This window comes from Drosophila serrata, unplaced genomic scaffold (assembly GCF_035046125.1).
Source record: "Drosophila serrata isolate PLE 108 unplaced genomic scaffold, ASM3504612v1 contig_272, whole genome shotgun sequence".
Lineage (NCBI taxonomy): Eukaryota > Metazoa > Arthropoda > Insecta > Diptera > Drosophilidae > Drosophila > Drosophila serrata.
The window spans coordinates 7926568-7947226 of record NW_028257170.1 but is presented as its reverse complement, the minus strand read 5'-3'; the positions used below and the strand labels follow the sequence as shown (position 1 = coordinate 7947226).

Here is a 20659-nt window from a genome sequence, read left to right as displayed (position 1 = left end):
TAAGGTTGCTCTGATTAATATGACTTTATTGTTTTATATAGACTTTTAAAAGACATCGAAACATTAGCAATTGCAGAACTTTAGGTGCATATAAAACTACAGATATTTAGCAAACAAGCATGTGGTCCTTGCCTATAAATTCGTTGTACATTCCTTTAAGGACCTCTCACACCACACAATCTACACATGCACACACAGACAATCCTTTTTCGGATACTACACAATAATTTGAGATTAATTGAAATATTTTGTGACATATACATTTAGGATATATGTTTTTAGATATATTTAGAGCAGGTTCTGTAGGGTCTCTACATGCTCTTGTTGAAACTCAGGGCGGCCCTCAGTTTGTTCCGGATGCGCGGTGAGTTCCAACGGTTCCCGCCAGCCGATCCTAGGCCAACGACCGAGCGCAGCTCATTGGGCGATATGCCTTCATCCACATCGTCTGCCTCGGTCTTGATCTCCATCTTCTGGACAATGAGACGCACCAAATGATGCTGCTGCTCCAGCATGCGACTGATGTCGCGCAGCTTGCGCCGCTGACGTTCCAGCTCTGCGTTTATGTAGTCATCGTTGTTGTCAAAGGATATGGCGTCCATGGAGGCTGGAATTGGATTGGAAACGGAGTTGATTTCTCCTCCACAAAGGATGTTACTTTATACTCACAATCCTCGGTAAACGGATTAGAGAACCATTTCCGCAAAATAAAATCGCAGAGACCGAGTTTGCACTTGGTCTCATTGGGATACTCGATGAGCTCCATTTTGTCCACACGCTGCAGCCAGACATGGGGTAGCTTGCGCTCCAGCTCCGTGTGGAGCACCACCTGCATGGCCAGGCGCTTCAGCTGAGCATTGCGACGCACCGATTCAATGTCGCCGACGGCCAAACCGATGAGCAAGTTCATCAGGAGAATGGGCATGAGGATCATAAAGACGCCTATGAAAAAAGGAAACAATATTATCATAGTTCAGGTTGGAAATTGAGCCAAGAGCTTACTTAGAATCAAGAAGGAGGTCATGGGGACCTTCAGCTGGTCACGATAGTAGGTGTTCACATATGTGCCCACGAAGTCCAGCTCGCCCAGCATCATCGAGAAGGTTCGCAGCAGGGACATGGGTATATTGGAAAAGGACAAGTGGTTCGGTTGCGGGTCAATAATCTGCAAGAATAAAGTCCTTATAAAACCGAGTAAATAATAATCATATTTATGAGCTCACCTTTGAGAGCAGAATGTAGAAAGCCAGGCCAAAGGCAATGATCAGTATGGAGAATACCATGAGCACCTTGATCAACGTCTGCAAGATCTCCAGGAACATCACCACATAGATGCCCACCTGATCGAATCGCTGGAGGAACAACAGAAGTCGGAACCAGGACAAGAAGACAGCGATCGAGGCCGCCGAATAGTGAACCGTATTGATGGCTCCATCGGGCTTAAAAGCAGGAGTTACCATCACCAAAGCCGAGATATATAGTACCCACGATATGATATTGACCGTTTCCAAGATGTAGTGTAACTTTTGCTGATAAATCTGTATCAGTTCCCGCATCGAATTGAGCAGGATGTAGACCACTATGACAATTGCACAGAAAACAATCGCCGTGGTTCGGTTGATGCGCTCCTCGCAGGAATCCAAGCGGATCTGAGAAGCCACCGCTGGATTCTGGGACAGATTCAGGGTCAACTCTTCCCAGCTGAAATATACAATTTAATTAGGTTTTCAAATATATATTATTTAAATGACATAACTTACCCCATGTTGCAGTACTGACTCATCGTCTTGTTATTATTTCCGGCCCTCAGCTCAATGTTGTTCATCATCAGCGAGGAGTAAATGGTCACAAAGATCAGGAATATCGAGTAGATCAACAGGTTGGCCAGATGAAAGTACTTGCCGTATGAATTCCACTTCATCTGCAGATACTTCTGGCTGAGCGGATGGGCCAGCAGCTCCACTCTGCCGTGAGTGACCATGGTCTGGCAGGGATAAGGAAGAACAGGAAGGCTAAGAGTTAAGTTAAAAGCTCACAAAGATCCAAGAGACATTAAAACATACACAACACTTAGAAGTTACAAAAGCCATATACACTGAGTTGATTGTTAGTGGGTTAGTTTTTAGCTTAGGGGACGAGACACAATTGCACAGCTGCTCGATGGTGAGATCTTTAAGAGAGTTCGGTGCACACTCACATTCACCACGGCCAAGGGCGCGGGTCGCCATCGGGGGTCATTGAACTCTTTGCGCTTGGCCTCAATCTGTTCGGGTGTCTTTTGGTAGGGCCAAAACGAATATTTTATCTGGATGGTGGTCAACATTTTATATTTATTTAAATTTCAGTCTGTTAACCATTAATATTGTAAATGGGTCATGATGTGTCCTGTTAGTCCTAAGCCTAGAAGCCTTGAAAATCAAGGATTAGTTTAGATTTGGCGTTATGGTGGGGTGTTTTTTTAAGGGTTTTCAGATCCTTCTCAACTTAATGGAATACGTAGGCTTTGTATCAATGATACTCTGTAAATAACATCCTCAAGAAACAAAGAAATACTGCTATATTTTCATAGTAACTTCCAAGTCTTGGCAGTAATATCTCCAACTAATAACCTCATGTATCATAATCAAAGATAAAAACGGGGCAGAAACAACACTGAAACAAGCATGCAGCAAGAGAGATCTGATCTGGGATCAATTCCAGTTTCCGCTTACATTCAATGCCGGCAACGGAATGGGATTCGTTGTCATTATCGACTCTCCGGTTTTCTCATCAATCTTGGCAAACATAAAGGGGCATTGCAAGAATGCAAAAGAGTACTTGATCTATTCAGGATATAGGTGGATTATGGGACGGAATAAAGAATTGTTAGCTTTGATGGAATGAGAGGCGAGAATATTGTATGGGAAGTCCCTTGGGAAACGAACAACTTACGTAGAAACTCTTTGAATCCTTCTTACAGTTGGCCTTTGTGATGCACTTATCCTGCACCGCTTCGAATACCTTCGGCATGGATGCAATCAGTGCCAGAGTCACGCAGGGATGCTTATCCGATCGCAAGGCCATCACCTCGTTGGCTCGCTCCTCATGTGTGACCATGGCCAGTGCCGCCTCCGGATACTTGTAGTAGATGGCATAGTCAATGGCACTCATGTCTAGCACATTGTACACCAGCTTGCAACCCATCGACATTAGCACAGAGATGGCATGGGGCTTGTTCTCCATGGTGGCCAGGTGGAGAGCCGTGTTCTTTGGAGATTTTAAGATTACCACATTGAATTAAGACGTCTTAGGCTCCACTTACTCCATCCTTGTCCACCTGATCGAGCAGATGCGAATGCACCGAATGCAGCAGCTCGATGGTCTCGGTGTAACCAGACATGGCCGCCAGCTGAAGGGGATTGCGTCCGGTATGATCGCGATGGAGCAGAGCGCCACGGTTCAGGAGCAGTTGCACCACACGCGTGTGTCCTTGCTGGGAGGAGATATGCAGCGGGGTCATACCAGCGCCATCGCTCTCATTGATGATAAAGGATCCCTTCTCCGAGTCCAGGAGCTGGCGCACCGTGTTGTAACGACCATAGCGGGCGGCAAAGTGCAACGGACTCTCGTTGTTGTTATTCTTGAGATTGATGCAGGCTCCTAGCCGGATGAGGTTCTCCAGCGAACGGATGTGTCCATCTCTGCTGGCATAGTGCAGCGGCGAACAGCCCATGCTGTCCTTCTCGTTGAGCAGCAACTGGAGCTGGGCATGGGTCTGGCAATTGGCCACCTGCTCGGCAAAGTCCGTCAACCGACCGCCGTTCATGATGACAAAGTGCAGGACATTGCGGGCGGCAGCATCCTTCACGCTAATGCAGGCTCCCAGGCGAATGAGCAGGTGCACTGCGTTATCAGAGAAAGTAAAAGAAAGTTGACTAAAGTCTTTATAATTAATTAAAAAGTCTCTTAGTTTGTCACCTGTCTTCCAGCCGCTGCGAGAGGCGGCCAGGAGCAGCGGCGAGCGATGCTCCTTATCCAGGGCATTTATGTCCGCACCCTCGGCCACCAGATAGGACACTATGTCCGGGTGATCAAACATGGAGGCGCAGTGCAGCGGCGTCATCTTCTGCACGTCCGTGCAGCTCAAACAGATACGCTTCTCCATGGGCTGCATCTCAAACATCAGCTTCACTATGTCAATGGCACCCTGAAAATAAAAACAAAACAAATAGAAGAACAACTCCAAAATGGAAAATGGTAAATGGAAAACCCAGTCGGATTCATTCACCCGTGGTGTGCGTTACGCAACATTTGGGGGTGCTTTGTTTTGCCAGCGGCAAAGTCACGTTCCTCTTGGTGTAATTTGCATAAGAATTTGTCAAATTAAAGTCAGGCCAGGACACGAGTCGACGACTTCAGGACCCCTCCTTGGCTCCTTGGCGAGGCTTTAACGCTGTTTTCCCATGACTTACTGACCAAAAACGCTTTGTTTACACACATCTCTCCGCCCACCCCCATTTCCCCTTGGAAATGCGAGAGTTGTTGAGTTGCCGCCTGTCAGTTAACCTCAACCAAGTGCAGCTTTACACTTCACTCACCTGGGCGCAGGCCAGGTGCACTGGCGTTGAGAGATCATGTTGCTGGGTGGATATCTTGGCGCCGGACTTGAGGCACAGCTCCACCGCCTTGATGTCGCCGCCGTGCACCGCCGAATGGAGCGGCACATTGCCCTCGGAATCGTAAAAGGATATCATTTCCTCCCGGGTGCAGCCACGCTGTTCGCCCCACTGCAAGGTAAATTAAGTAATTAGACAAGGGATTTACAAGGATTAAGCTTAGGGACTTTTAGCATAGAAGGTTTAAAGTTGATGTAGCCATTCTGGAATCTTCGTTACTATTAAATGTTTTCTTAAATCTGTTCTCGAAAAACCCAAACAATTTTGTTCCTTTAAAGTCAATGACCGACTTGTCTAACTTGTGCCCAACATTTGATATTTTCCAGCAGCTTCAACTTTTCTTTTTTTCTTTCTTTTTCTTCAGCCGACCTTACATCATGGCCGAATACATATATTTTTAATCCGTAGAGATAGAGTGAGAGAGGCCAGCAGGGCGAATGAACCATTACAAATTTGATACTTTTTCAAGATGTCGCTGTCACCGCGGCGTATACGCAATTTCAATCGCAGAGGAAGGGAAATAAAAATAAACTCAAACTCAAACTCTAAGCTAAAGTGCACGAAAGGTCAAAGGGGGTTGGGTTAAGTAAAAGAAATCAAGCAAAGCGGTCCGAAGTCCACCGTCCAAAGGGGATAACTTCCACAATGAGATCAAAGCCGGATGAGATGGCATAGTTATCGGTAGACGGGAATGATATCATGCAGCTAATATCTATACACTATAAAATATATTAACTTTTACTGGAAATAATAAAAGTGTTGGGTTTTATGATGTAAAAAGTGTGAGAGTTTCATAAAATTATTATTTTAAAAAAGTATTTATTATAGTATTTCAATACCCTTTCAGGGTATTATAATTTTAGTCAGAAGCTTCTAACACTGAGTCATTTCCGACCCTATAAATCATATATATTCTTTATCAGCATCGATTGGCGAATCGATCTAGCTATGTCTAGCATAAATTTAATTTTTTCAAAATTTTCGAAAATTTAAAATTTTTATAAGGGGCTACATCATTAAAATTGTCAAAATTTGACAAAAAACTGATTTTCTTTAAATTGAAAACTGAGTATGCAGATTTGTTAACCTAATAAAAACTAACATAGGACAGCTTCCCGAATTAAAATTAATACATTTTTAGCTTAGTTATAAATTTTTTAAACTTTGATTTTATGGATAATATTGTCACATAAAACTATGTTTTAATATCGATTCAAAGAATATGAATATTTTAGTGATTAGTTTAGTTATGATTATTTTCCGATATTATCCGATAATTCAATTCCAAACTGCAAAAGGATATAAACTTCAGCTTCCCGAAGTTAAATATGTAATGTTTTTAATGCATTATTAGTCGATTTCGATGTCTTAATGATGACGAATTAAAATACAAAAAAAAAAAAAAAAAATCTTGAAAGTGTATTATAATATTTGTGACTAGTTTTGCCCAATATTAATATATTTTCAGCTGATTAATTTAATATTAAATAGCTTGATCAATTCAAAGCAAATATCTACAATTTACTTATAAATTTAAATAAAAAATATTTGCAAATAAAAACATTTTCTTTTGGTGTTCACTCAAAACATAAATAGGGAATAAGGAAGACTTGCCTGAAAGAAGACCTCCATTGTCTTGGAGCTGGCATTTTTGGCCGCTTCGTGTATGGGATAATAACCATTGTTACAGGGCTTACGTGGACATGCATCGAACTCGGTTATCTGGAAGATACGACGAGTTACAGTAAACAGATGGCTATTTAAATAATTGACTAAGACTATGACTAAGACTAATACTGATACTGATACTGATACTAAAAACAAATGCTAGGAGGACACACACAAACACCTCTAGAGCTGGGCAAAAATACCGTAGCATACTGTTAAGGGCAGGCAATTGAATATACAAACCTTTTCACACCGTGTTTCTCTTGCCTATGATAAATTAATCTAGAGACCAAGTGTGTGTGTGTGGGTGGGTGTGTTTGAATGATGTGTGAAAGTGAGTGTCTTGGGTGAAAATTGATTAATGATTACAAGCTGAGTGTGTGTGTACATGGTCCAATTGGCCATCAAAATGCAAATAAAATGCATGAATGAATACCCCCAAAAGCAAATCGCTAAAAGATAAAGTGATTACATGGAACGATTGGCAAAGACTCACACCACTTACCAGGATGCGAGCGCACTCCTCGTGGTCATAGATGGCCGCCAGGTGGAGAGCGGTGCGTCCATGCTCTCCACCCTGCTGGATGTCGATCACGTTTCGGTACTGACCCATCACCCGGAGCGACTTGACCTTGTTCAGCTCGGTGGCCAGGTGCACCGGCGCCTGTTTCTTCTCGTTAAGCACTCCAGTGTCCACCGGACTGCAAGGATTGTCAGACAGATAAGAAGGTTGTCCAGGAAACCCCAAGTGGGACAAATATTTGCAATATATTTAGTTAAAGAGATGCAAGTTGCTCCTCCTCCATAGATAACTTACATGGACAGCAGGTAATCCAAAGCCTCGTAGGCATCGCTCTCCACCGCAATGTGAAGGGGCGTGTTCCCAGCATTATCCTTCGCATTAAAGTCTGTGTAAATCACTCTTAATAAGTCTGCCCATGGTTAATGGCTAATAATATCCTCGGCTTACCTCCGTTCTGGTCGCGAATATAACGCAAAATATTAACTCGATTACGGGCAGCCGCCTGATGGGCTGCCGTTCGTCCTTTGCCATCCTTTAAAGCGATGCGCGAGTTGTCCGCCATGAAAAGTCGCTTGAAGTCATCCAGATTCCCGGACTCGGCCGCCTGTTAATGGAGGGGAGCAAAAAAGGTGTCTTAGTTTGTAACAACTTCAATTAAGTTCAAGAGAGAGCACAACAGTTCTGTTTACTTCCGCTGACACTGAAGGAAATGTAAAAAATTTACCTGGAATATGTTTGTTTTTATTATGGGATATATTATTTAGAGTATAGGAAAAAACATAAAAATTCTTTCTAGTAATTTCAATATATATTTAATTACAATTATCTCAATCATCATAGCTCCTTTGAACTTTAATTACCCTTATGAAATATATGACATCAATAGTATTTAATAATTTCATTACAAATAAAATAATTTCTAACCAAAAAGTACAAGAAAACTAATTGAAATTCAAAATTAAATATAATTTTGTTCCGTTTCCTATGCATTTTTTTGTTCTCTGTGTAAACTTTGCATCGCAAATCCTTTGAGATAAGTGGTAGTGAAGGGACCAACTCTACGAACTGAACAAGGAGGTCAAGTTCCACTTAGTTCCCCTTGGAATTTTTGTATTTGCCTTTCCCCGAGAGAAACAAAAAAAAGGAACAAACATTTGCCACTGCAAAATGACAATAGATTTCTATCATTAATGTTTTCTGGCGACTCAGTATTTACGCTTCATCAAATAGATAATACAATAAACACCCCTTTCCCAAGAATATAAAACAATCAATGTTTTGAACATCTTTTCTCGAACATTTTTCATTAAGAAAGTTTTTCGTAAAACGCGAACTTTCTGCTCCTGGAAGGTGGCTCGTGACTCGCTCTTTGCTAATTGAATGGATTTTACCTGGAGAAAGTCAACGATTTGTATTTTGGGCGCGGAGGACATTCGCAGGATGCGTGCCCACTTGTTGGGAAAGTTGATTGGTGCCATAACGGTGAGCTCTGCTCCGCGGGCACAACCGCTGATCAGGTAACGCAGCGGACTGGTGAGCTCCTCCCGCTTCGGAGTCTCCTTTTCCTTATCCTTGTCCTTTTCTCTATCCTTTTCCCTGTCCCTGTCGCCCGCGGTCATCGTCGGACTTAATTACTTGAACATTTGTGTTTGCTCTGCGGATTAATTTATATTGCTATTGCACTTGTTATTACTATTGGCCTCAGTTCTGAGTGCTGGACATCGGAGTAAGTTTCGAGAGCTCTGGCATATGGGGATTCCCCATATGCACTTGTTTGCCGTTTGAGGCGAGCCTTGATTTGCGGCTATTGTGGTTTTTAATTTGGTTTGAAATTGAATCCTTATTGTAACGTTTTATTTAGGGTTTTTCTTTAGGAATTGTGATGCGATATATGGCTTTCAAGTGTTTATTCTTGTGGTTATTATTTGATTTTGATAAATTATATGTTGTCTGTAACGTAAATTGCGTTACTTTCTAGGTTCCAGATTTAATTGAAACTTAAACTTAATTGAAACTTGAAAAAAATGTTACTGTAGGATTTTTGGGGAACAAATTACAGCACTTTTATAGTTTTAAAAAGTTATCCTTTGATTTATTTTGCGTTCTTGCTAAAATATTAAATTATTTAAAGTCCCATTTAATTGTTATTTTTCTTTTGTGGGACTCTTTCTTGGTATTTTATTCTTTCTAAGATCCTGTAGTGTTGATATGCTTTTGTTACTTTATTTGTAAATATATAATTGTATGAGTTATTTTAAATAATGTCTTTTTTCGTTAAGTTAATATGTTAAAATCTGTGTAATATAATCCTCAATAAATTCTCTTCCAAAATATATATTTTTAATTCATTTTCGCCTCTAAATATTCACGAATAAAACCAGCAGCCTTATTGCAATCATTGGTTGACAGTTATCAGTATTTTCTGTCAGATTCTTTCACAAAGCGTTATTGAGTTATGTCACAAATTGAATTGGCTTGCCACTGATTTTCTAGCCAAGTTAACTTGATTTTTGGTTAGAGCACTGGGAAGAGAGAAAGCCACTGTTTTAGCAAGTGAAGAACGCGCACGAGGAGCCGCTGAAAGACTGCAATCTCGGCCCGAGTTATCCCGCTTTTATAGCCAACAGAGGCAGCGCAGCTTCGTGTCGGGTCCTTTCAGCAGGACATGCTTCGTGAGATTCGTTCAATTCGGCAGTCAATTTATGTTTCAATTTCAATTGTTTTCTAATGGGCGGCTAATTTGCAAAGGACTTGTTGCATTCCATGTCCTGCGGGCGTTTGCTTTTGTAACAAATTGCCTCTTAATTTATAGTTCTATTGTGTATATCCTTCTTGAAATTTCTTTTACTATTTTGGTCAGAGTTCATATTGTTTATATTGCAGTCCTGAAAAAAACCTATAGATATTTGATAAATACTTTCTGAATTTTAAAGTTTTGACCATATCTAAATATATTAATGTCATATAAAAAGAAGGGTTTCATATTCTGCCCGACTATTTCGGTTCTCGAAAGTTCTTGCAGCTCGTGTACAAGATTGATTCGAAAAGCATTTATCACAGCTCTCTCCTCACCCGGGGACTTCATCAGTTCATCATTTTTCATCACTTTGGGGAATTACGGCCCGGCGACGTACCTGCATTTAACCCACCTCCATAACATCCTGGATCAACTCACCCGCAATATCCTGAAGGGGCTGTCACGCAAAAGGCAAACCTCCGCCGGCGGCTCTGCGGGCAGGATGGCCTCCAGTGGAGTGTCCGCATCATCGCCATCGATTTCTATGCGCTTGGGACCCCCACTGCGCTCGATTATCATGGAAAATATCCAATACTGCAAATAAATACAAGTCATGTTCTCAAGTAGGGTATATTTTAAGATATATTATTGAATTAAAATGTATTTTTTTGGATCAATATTTTAATACCAATAAAGGTGAGTTATTCTGAGGTAAAGAGAAACCTCTAGAACTAAAAGAAAATGCTTGAGAATTGTATGGAATCCTTTGTTATATAAAGAGGAATAGGGAATGAAATATGTATTTTTTACCCAGCGAATTAAAGTTTTTAAAGGCTTTTCCAACTACCCTCAAACTGACTCTATTTACTCTCCATAAAAACACCCATAAAAACCCCATGTTTGTCCTGGACTCACCTTGCTATTCCTGCTATTGCTGCCACTGCTGTTGCTCCTGGGCTTGGGAATCAGCTTCGGCTGGGCCTCCATCAGGTCCGGCGGGGACAGAGCACCGCACTGGCCACTATAGACTCCGTTGTACAGCTTGGGCATCCTGGCAGGACGACTTGATCCTTTGCTGCTGCTGCTCGCCTGCCGTGCGTCCGTTGCGGCTGCTGTGATCGTGAAGGGCCGCTGGTCGCGACTGTACATGGCGGCGGTTAGTATGTTTTGATATTTCACAACTTATCTCAAATTATTGTAATCGGGGGCTAATTAGATATTGATTGGACTAAACGGTTTTGCGGACGCGTAAGCCGACAGCAAACCAATTTAGATAACACCGCTTGACAGTCACATGATACGAGAGATAAGGATAACACCGAGGAGCACGATTTCCCGAGGACGGTGACTGTGCCGTAACGCAACTGAACCCTGACTGCAACTAGGGCTAACTATAGAGTAACCCTTGGACAATTACACGCACCATAAATATATATATTTATTACGCTATATATATGTATATGAATATATATATAGACGTTTGTAAGTGTGCGTAAGCTACCAAGTCAATGGCCGTTTGTCATCCTTCCATTTAGCCATTGCCCGAGGGAATCCACGAAGCGGCCCATTAACTGGAAGTGTCTAATTAATGACTTGTTTATTTTTGCTAGTCAGCCATGAAAAATTTGCATAATGCCAAGCCTCCAGGATTCCAGCTTACAAATCCTGACCTATTCCCTGTAATGCAGCCTCATTTTTAATACAAATTAGTAGGCGTATTTTCGGTTTTAAATGAAATAATAGAGATATTATTAGTTACACCCTCTGAAGAGTATATCCTTGGGGTTCCTGGTGATCTAAAATCACTTTAAAGGATATGCAAAGCTGTGCTATATTACATTGCTGTATACATTCCTTTTAGTTTTGTAACGAAAATCTAGGCATCTTCTAGGCATTATCTTTGACTTTTTATGATATCTCCTTGATTTATTATTATATAAATCGCAAAACACTTCCATCTAATACTTAATTAAGTAAAAATTTTCGTTAAATTTGCTCCAAGAAAGTTTTACAAAGCTTAAGTAATATTTTCAAGTTTTATTGTACTCCTAAACTCCTGTTTTTAGGTCTCGACTTACTCTATTTCCTCCAGTCTCATTTTGAACCGGCTTCTCCTAGACTTGAAGGCGAACTGCAACTTGTGTTTAGTTACCGGGAAATTTCTAACTGCGTTTGAATATCCTAATGAAATTACAAAGATATCCATCACGATTTGGGCCTCGATTTCGCACTGCCAGTTGAGTTCAGGGAGTAATAAAATGACAGGCTTTGCCCACCAGGTGAGGCAATGCCAAACGGGCTCTGATTATTTTCACGCGCAGGTGGATGAGTTGACGAAATTTGAGGCATTCGATTAGTGTAAGTGGTGACTGCTGGTGAGCAAATATTATAGCAGACATCGGCCGACCATTGGACAAATAAATCCATTAATTAAGGGGTCATTTTAAGGGGCTATAATGCATCCCTTATTTTGGGTTTCATGGGAAAGTAGTAGCAAGATATGATAAAGACTAAAATACTATTTATAGAGTTCACAGCATGGATTCCAGTCTCACCTTGGTTTAAATCACTCTTTTATTTTCTCACTTGATCAGTGCACCGAAAATTTGTTTCTCGATGAGCAGCGGACGATGACAATGCACTTACATCCTTCAGTCGACTTTGAATTTGAAAAACTTAAACTTGATTTTAATCTCCGCCAAGACCAGAACGGAGCACACGGAGCAGGCACAACTGCGGCAGCAGCAGGAATTTTCCGAGAATATTCGCACTGAGTTTAACCGCATTTAAGGCTGCTTGCCATATGTTGCCCTGGCGATCCGTTCCTTCGCCGCGGAGGAAGCACTACAAGCACAACGCGGACAAGGACTCGCAACAAGGACTTGAGGCGGCTCTCACAGTTCCAGCTCAAATGCTGATGGACAGGCACTTTAATTACAAAATCTAATTAGCACCTTTCAATATAAATATATATGTAGTTTGTTCCCTGACACTACAGGTCCTTTGACTCCTTTCCTGTTGAGGAATTTGCACTGTTGGGATAACCGTCAGCTCTGATGGCTGGACATCGACTAAAACGTGGCAGCCAGTGCCCAGAGTTCACACTGGTTCGGGGCGGTCCTGATAACGACTGGCAGCCTTTCGTCACTTTGTCGCCTCATTTCGCCGCCATTAACACATTAACCGTCCGGCAAAATGGCAAAATCGAACAGATATAGAGATACCATATGCACACATGGACATCCACATACAGCCCCATTGCCACCCACATGGTGAAATACTTGAACTCAAGTGGGCCTGCGATAGTTCTGGATACTTTAAAGGGCTTCCAGTGGCCGGAAAAGCGGAAAAAGTGATTTTCCAAACAGTGATATTAACTACAATTGGAGGAAGTCTAGCAGAAGGGTAAAGAAGTTGTGACTTCTTGAGAAGAATTTTGTATGTCCTTTAAAACATTCCAAAATGGGGGCTTAAAGGTTACATTTATCCTTGTTTGTTTCTTAGGACTTTTTCTTTTTAAAAGCTATTTTTAAATGAACAAATGTTAGAAAGTATTAATTCCTCTTTCATTAGTCCGAAAGTCAAGTAATTTCAAAGCTATAAAGTATTGTCCAGTAGCCACTATCGCTTCTACCCCCGCACAAACACTAAAGTTGGCCATTAGCAATTTTATTTAATTACTTTAGGAACCACAGAACAGAGGAGCTATAAAACAATAACGTAATTTATTGGAAAATATTTAAAAATGCAAACTGCAATTAGATTTAGCAAACCAAAAACAACAAACAAAACCAAATAAGTAAACAAACAAAAAACACTTAAAAACCACACTTCACTTCAATGGAATGCCCATGAGCTTGGCGGGCAGGCTGGAAAAGGTGACTACCAGACCCAGGACAACGGCTAAAACAAGTGCAGACCAAAGGACATATTTCCGGATGGCGGGCCAGAGAATGTGCTTGAAGGATTTCCAAGGATTCGTCAGGGGATTGAAGGAGGTATCCGGCCGGCTAAGGGATAGTTAAAGATATAAACACTGGAACTAGAAATGTTTTCTAGAACTGAAATCTTACTAGGGTGCTTCCAGAGCCATTGGCGGATCCTGTCCAAGTCCAGCCGGTCTGGTGGTAGCCTCCATATCGTTGCATACCTCAATCTGTAACTGAATCTTGCCCTAAAAATAACCAAAAGTCGCATAATAGGAACCCGAAACATTGGATGATGACCTAACCATGACCATGATGCACTCACCGTCTTGACCTTTTCTCTCTTGGGTTGCGCGGGATACGGATTACCCTCGAGGGGAAACCAGCCGGAGATGACCTTGCGCTTGAAGAGATTGATGCGCTTTCGTTTCTTGGGAAACGGCTTGCAAGCCTGGGCGTTTCTGTATGGAACGTGCAGATTGGACAGGTTCAGCTCGAGGGAGGCCAGATACTCATCCCGGGTGATTACGTCGTTATCCCACACCTGCAGATAGATAATTGGCGGCCTCTTCAACTCGATCTCCTCCCGCAGCCCCTCCTTGCGCCTTATGACCATCTGCAAATTATAAAATATATGTATGTAACACATATATATGTATATTTACGAAACATAGAAACGGAAACCGGAGAGTGCCTGGGCGTATAATTAGTGCCGGATTGGTTACCTCCACCAATTAGGCAAGGTCAAGGCAGGACTCACCAGGTCCTCGTTGGGGGAGTACTTCATGCCGAAGACCATGCGCCAATTAAAGGCCGCATCGCCCGCAAATGAGCGGTAATGGATATCGGTGGATTGCTCCTTGTCCTCGTCCTCGCACCATCTGCAAAGCATCGCAACAAAAAAAAAATCGAAAACATCGGTAATTGCATATCGCTTACACGGATCCCGCGTGTAACCCACAGGATAATGGAACCCTCCCTCCTCTACCCTCACCCAGCACCCCACTCACCCTATCACGTATATGTCGCTCATTAGTTTTCCGAAAATGTTCCTATCTCCTGCCTGGATGCCAGTCAGCTTCTTGACCACAACACGCACCTCGAAATACGCAGGCGGCACCGGTGTTATGTCGATGGCATTCGGAACATAGATGTTCGCCTCAAACAGCTCGATCCACAGCTGCAGTTTACCCTGGATAAGGGATAAGGATGAGGAGAGGTTAGTTCTAGGTATTCATAAAACTTATATCTAATACTACAGGGTATGATAAACTAATTATCTCATCATTTATAAAGACAGTTCCTGTTGGGAAACCTTAATTCTGTAATGATTTTTAAAGTAATATCCACAGACTTTTACTAATATTATGAACTCCTAAATAACATTAAATATTCTTCAGAGATGCATTTTATATACATATAGTGCAGATATAGTTTATTTCTTTTTACTTATTTAGGAAATTACTTATTTGTGTATTAAGGAAGTAATTTGAAAACTATTCAAATCTTTCACAATCTATATTTATGTGCTTTCAGAGGTGTTTCGTTAATTATAATAGTGTATATTAACAATAACTATATATTTATAGTAAATTTAATAGGTTATATTACATATTTACCAAATGACACACTTTTGTATGTTTAATAGATAAAATAAAAGTCATGTTCTTATCAAACATTAAATGGTTTAGTGCAATTTTATGCTAGATAACGTTTGTCTAGACTATAGACCAATTTTATCATAATTAATGACAGCTAATTATTTATGTCTATATATAGAAAAGCTAATCTAAGATAGTTCTGGCCATAAAATCATAATGTTGGGTAAGGTTAGGTACAAAAACATAATGGATATTATGGGGAAAGTGGAGTGCAATGTAAAATTAATATAGAAGTTCTACTTATTTTCATTGAGAGTTAATTCTAATCCTTAAATATTATGTAATTTATTCCAATTAAATTCAGTTATTTACCTGTTCAACATTTGGATAATCATCACGATAAAGGGATCTGGTCTCCACATGCTCTGGCACCAGTTTATAGCCCAAAGAAGGCAGCTTATCCAGGTTTTTGAGCACCGCCAGGCTTAGGCGTTCGTACATGGGCTCATCTTAAATCAAAGAGTAAATATTAATGTCCAATAAAGGCTTAAGTTACTAACCTTTTGAGATTACAGTCTCATCGCCGAACAGAATGCCATCCACTTCAATGACATTACCGTAGTAATAAGGAGGCGGGATTTCCTTTTTCTTACACAGATCCAAGAGGATCTCCGAAGGCAAAATCTTATCATGCCAGTGGTTATAGCCACTCTTGCTATACTCATTGGGCAAACCCACTGTGGCCCGATGCCGAGTCCTCCAGCGATCTTCCAAATCAATGATAGTATGACCAATAATCTCATCCTTGATCTTGTCATGATCGTGAACAACGATTTGCAGCATGTGATCGCCGGGAAGGCTAGCCTCCAGCTCGAATAAACGTCCGAAAACCGGATTGCTATGATTGGGACTATAGTTGGCGCGATCGGAGTACGTTTTGCCACCCAGATACAGCTTCACGTAGCAATCAGAGTCGCCTTTCAAATCCCGAGGACGAATTTGGATTCCCTGGACTATGTACACTCTTACAATTAGCTTCATCGTCTCCTGGAGTGCGCGTAGCGCGGCCTGGTCACGTTGCTTAAGTGGATTGGCCATGGGGCGTATCATATCGCCTCCGGCTTCCGGATCCTCTAGCACCGAGCACTGACAAGGAGTCAGCTTGAACTGCATCTTCAATGTGGCATAGACATCCTCTCTCGGAGGAGCCTGCTTTTTGAACTTGACTCCGTGGACCAACGGGACTGCTATGGCCCAGTCCTGGAGGTAACCGAACTGCGACTGCTTCTCCAGCTCGTTGGGATAGATGACCAGCTGGTGCTTGTGCTCGTGGTTCATCTCCGCTGCACTCCAGTACATTGAGTTGTAGAACTTGGTCCACCAGGTGTACTCCCGCTCATCCATCGACTCCGATTCGTTCAGGTTACTTTCGTGCCCCAGCGCCTTCCGGTTGGCGTAATCAGCCGTCCGCAGTCCCATAATAAGCAACAGTCTTCTCCACCAGCTGGTGATTCTAGCTGGCGGGCCCTCCTCCTCCCATTCCAGCTCGGCTTCATCCTCCGTCTCTTCCTCCTTCTCCTCGTCTACATCCGTGACCGTGACCGTGGTGGAGGTAGCGCTGGAAGTCTGCCTCCTTGCGGAGGACACACACCTGAGCGTCTTGTCGCGTTGAAGGAAACTCGTCGAGTTGGGGATAAGAGCAGCGCCCAAGGTGGACTCACTGTTGAAGCCGGAGAGCAGCACGTCGGTGGCTATGATGGGTGGCCAATACTCCTGCTGGTCGGGCAGGCTCTGAATGGGATGGGGCATGGATAATGTGGAAATGAAAGAAGTCATGAGACATTTATTTACCACCACACCCGAGGCATAGGCCACTAGAAAATTGATTGTGTTCCGTACACGTGCCATGGAGGGTCCACTGGTCAAGACCAGGTCACCCATCATCACCCTGATCTTTCTCTTGCCCGCCGAACTCATGCTGCTCTTGTTGTAGTTCCGTAATCCCACAAAGAATACCTCCAGGCTGTCGGGATTTAGCTACAGTTAAAAGGTTGACTCTGGAAACTATTCCCGAACTCACATAAAATTCTGCATGTTTGGTTTGATGGCCGCAGGAATTCCCGTGGCCAGCTGTGGCTCCTTGCGTACATCCTGCATATTGGCCTCCTGGGATATTTCGATGAGCTCCGCTGACATTAGCACTTCGGCCTGAACGGAACCCTTCCTGGAGATTGGCACCCATTTGAGCGGCGGTGGAGTCAAGTGTTTCAGCTTCTGCAAATTCTTGTCAGGATTTGTAGACCACCAATGACTCCCTGTGTCCTCCCAATTGGAGCCGGTGGCTCGATCCTCCCTGATGACGCTGGCTGCCACGCAGCCCATGCCCACGAAATCATCGGAGATGATCTTTTCCGATGTTAAAAACTCCAACGAGAGCAGGGGAGGATTTTTCGCATAAAGATTGACGCTCCCGGGAAGAGAAAGGGATTTGAAAGTTATCACCGTATTCCAAATGGGAGTTAGGGTCCCAGGTGCTCTGTATGTTTCGCCGGCCTGCTCTGCAAACATTATCCTCAGGTGGGAGTCGACGACGCTCTTCTTCTCGCCCCCAGGACGAATCTTTGCCTGATGTACATAAACGTGGCAGATGAAGTGCGTCTGCTCTGTGGTTGGCTGCCACAACATGGGCTCGACACTGGTCCAATCCGACTTGATCGTGGCGAGAAACTCCTTCCGCTCGCGTTCCACAACAATGGAAAGGCATCCCGAAATGATGGCAGTGGTGCAACCACAATTGGGACAGGTGTGGGTGCAAGTGGAGGCCTTGAAGGGAAAACTCCTTAGTCGCCAGGAAAGCGTCTCCTGCTGCTGCGGTAAGTCCTGCTGTTGCAGATGGAGAAAGAGTTTGGCATTCAGGCGACACCTTCCCAGTTCTTTCCCTCCCGCACTGAGGGACAGAACCAACTCCGGCCACTCGTCCTGCAGGCGTGCCATGTTGCACAAGGCACTAATCTCGGCCACCAGGCGCTGCAGCTCACTGACCACATCCGCCATGGTGGGAGCCAGGTGCTCCAAGTAGCAGCTGCGCAATCGCTGCCTCAGCTGATGCAGCTTCTGGGGCAACTTGACAAAGTAATCCAGCAGATAAAGCTGCCGATTGATGTCCCAGGTGGTTCGCTGCGGTTTCACCTCGTGGTCGAAGCGATGGGCATCCAGACCCTCCTTAATCCTGGTGAGAATGTTACCCAAAATGGCCCTTAGGCACTTGGCCTGCTCCTCCTCCTGCAGCGGATGCTTTATCTGGAATATCTTGAAGATATCCAACTCAGAGTGCTGAAAGTAATTATGAGAGTATAATTTAAGACTTCCAACTGCAACCATAATTACCATAAAGTTGATCACACCCAGCATAAAGAAATCACTCTCATACTTGGCTCGATTATCCGGCAAACGGACGCGGAACATGCAGGACCGGAAAGGAGTCTGCCGGCGGAAACTCTTGGAGTGCAAGGCGGATATAAAGCGACCCGATGGCGTCCTTAGCTGTCCTTTCAGCACATTGGAGCTGTGCTCGGCCAGCCACGCCGAGATCTTGTATTCATTTTCCGAGGTCTGAATGTGTTGACCCATCAACGGGAGAAACTCCACCAGGTAGACTTCGTCGTGCCAGTAACGTGACTCATCTAGGCCCACCAAAGTCTTCGAGGACAACACATGACTGGGTTGGGCTTCAACCAGCATCTCAGAGCGAAGTTCTATCAGGACACGACCCACATACATCATTGGATTGATGGGGTCGTAAAGGTGAATGTAAGTGGGTCCCAAAGATGGAATTCCTATATAGAAAAATGAATTATTTAGGGAAGATTCTGAAAAATATGTCCCCTCACCTTTGAAAGCGATCTCTTCGAGGGACAACTCAAACTCGGCTACACACTTCCACTGCAGACTCTCGTGGGCTAAAATAAGGATGAGGAGGCGCTGGGCAACCGAGGGATACATCCAGGCAAAGTAAATCTCGTGATTCCATACTGGCGTCGTCGTACTCTTGGCCACCGGAGTTTTGCCCTTGAAAGGATAGAATCTGTACTTTAAAAACGAAAACATACGTCAATGCCAAGTGCCAGATACATTGAAGCCGGCGAACGATACTTGGATCATGTAGCTGCTCTGCCGGATGAAGTAGCCCCTGTAGAAGGCGATGAAGTAGCGGATGTTGCTGGGAGCCATTGAGGTAGCATTTGTCATCAGATTTCTAAGAAGATAAATCTAGAGAGATTAGATAGGAGTACTCTATATCCCCGGATACACACTTCTCGACATCATCGAAGTCGTGGTCCACTGCATACTTGTTCATCGTTTGGGTATCCTGCTTCTCCGGTCGCAGACCGCTATTGACCACGGCACTGTGCTGGGACACGATAGCTATATCGAGTTGCAGGTAGCCGTAGGTGGTGACGGCCGCTTCCTGGGTAGGATTATCCTCGATGGGTGCCTCTAGACGACCCCACTTCTTGAAGTAACCATGATTGACTTGATTCCATACGCTGTGGAGATCCACCATCAGTTCGCTCACCACAACGTTCTTCTTATAGGTCATGTGCTTCTTCATCTCGAAGAGGATTGTCAGCCGAAGAAGCTCGGCCAGAGTGCAGTGGAACTCGAAAACAAAGTACTAAGGATGGATTACTATAGGTGCTATTTAAGGAAACATCTCTCTTAACTCACACACCTCGTTGAAGAACGGATTCTCCGTGTTGGGGTACGACCTAGTGCTCTTGGTCATCTTTTCCATGCTAATACGCACGTATAGATCTCCGGTAGATACGCCCACTTCGATGGCCTTGTGGATGGTGATGCAGACAAGGAAGTCCTGCGGGGCACCAGCAAAACAGTCATCCATGTAGCTCATTCTTTGTCCAAATGGGGTGGTAATCAAGTCTCGGCGATAGGCATTGTCCAAGTCGGATCGAAATTTGAGTGGAAAACATGGCCAGCAGGTAACCATGACCCAAAGCTCATGGCTTTGCTAGTTCGCTTTGAAAGATATTTCAAAAAATTCAACAAACAAAATATAATATAAAATATAAAATAATAATTGACGTATTTACCATTTTCTATATTGAAAAATCGTAAGCTTATTAAATTAAAAAATAGAGTGTTAACTGTGTATGACAAAAGTTAACCATTTAAAAAAATTTACAAAATACACCCAACGGAACGCCAAGGGTTAAAGAAAGTTTTTCAAATGAACGTTATTTTTAACATTCTGGCAACTCTAAGCGATAAGCTTAACTTGACAGATTGCAGCAGAAGCTTTTGCCCGGTCGCCTTGTTATTGCTAGGCTTAGCGGAGTTACTCTGCTAAACTATGGTACCAAACACCACAATTGTTGGAAAAAAGGAAAAGCTTTCCCAGTTTATGAGATATTAACATGGTAATTAATCTGGGAACTTTAAAATCGAACAGATCAAACGATTGATTTATTTGAATGGAATCTATATATTTCATAAAACCTAGGTGTTTCTAGGTTGTGATGGCTATAAAA

The 20659-nt window shown here is 43.1% G+C and overlaps 3 protein-coding genes across 7 annotated transcripts; all 3 read right to left on the bottom strand.

The window, feature by feature from the left end:
* Positions 1–8: 8 nt before the first annotated feature.
* On the bottom strand, positions 9–10960 carry LOC110190583 (Transient receptor potential cation channel A1). 2 transcript variants are annotated; one of them, XM_020961173.2, is made up of 16 exons: positions 10499–10960; positions 10022–10177; positions 7294–7450; positions 7141–7231; positions 6829–7024; positions 6270–6377; positions 4578–4766; positions 3958–4186; positions 3302–3882; positions 2932–3246; positions 2712–2822; positions 1761–1984; positions 1224–1701; positions 1003–1165; positions 670–942; positions 9–607 (listed from the first exon to the last, which is right to left on the bottom strand). In XM_020961173.2, exons 1-16 carry the CDS (start codon positions 10730–10732, stop codon positions 312–314), a joined length of 3801 nt encoding a protein of 1266 aa, XP_020816832.2. In that variant the 5' UTR covers positions 10733–10960; the 3' UTR covers positions 9–311. The 2 variants fall into 2 exon arrangements, with proteins under 2 accessions (XP_020816832.2, XP_020816834.2); XM_020961175.2 differs by lacking the exon at positions 2712–2822 and adding an exon at positions 2198–2305.
* LOC147643529 (uncharacterized) lies at positions 8052–9035 on the bottom strand. The gene has a single exon (XM_086834304.1). The coding sequence runs from the start codon at positions 8463–8465 to the stop codon at positions 8052–8054; it is 414 nt and encodes a 137-aa protein (XP_086690430.1). The 5' UTR covers positions 8466–9035.
* A 2332-nt stretch (positions 10961–13292) lies between the features above and the next one.
* Positions 13293–20362, bottom strand: mfr (ferlin family C2 domain-containing myoferlin misfire). 4 transcript variants are annotated; one of them, XM_020961305.2, is made up of 15 exons: positions 20222–20362; positions 19843–20147; positions 19424–19785; positions 19242–19365; positions 19001–19178; positions 18498–18946; positions 17191–18443; positions 16962–17133; positions 15671–16901; positions 15483–15619; positions 14520–14701; positions 14270–14390; positions 13835–14125; positions 13657–13757; positions 13293–13593 (listed from the first exon to the last, which is right to left on the bottom strand). In XM_020961305.2, exons 2-15 carry the CDS (start codon positions 20116–20118, stop codon positions 13416–13418), a joined length of 5055 nt encoding a protein of 1684 aa, XP_020816964.2. In that variant the 5' UTR covers positions 20119–20147; positions 20222–20362; the 3' UTR covers positions 13293–13415. The 4 variants fall into 4 exon arrangements, with proteins under 4 accessions (XP_020816964.2, XP_020816965.2, XP_086689527.1 ...); XM_020961306.2 differs by having other exon boundaries at positions 19001–19199; positions 19263–19365; XM_086833401.1 differs by lacking the exon at positions 20222–20362 and having other exon boundaries at positions 19839–19914.
* Between the last annotated feature and the right edge of the window lie 297 nt (positions 20363–20659).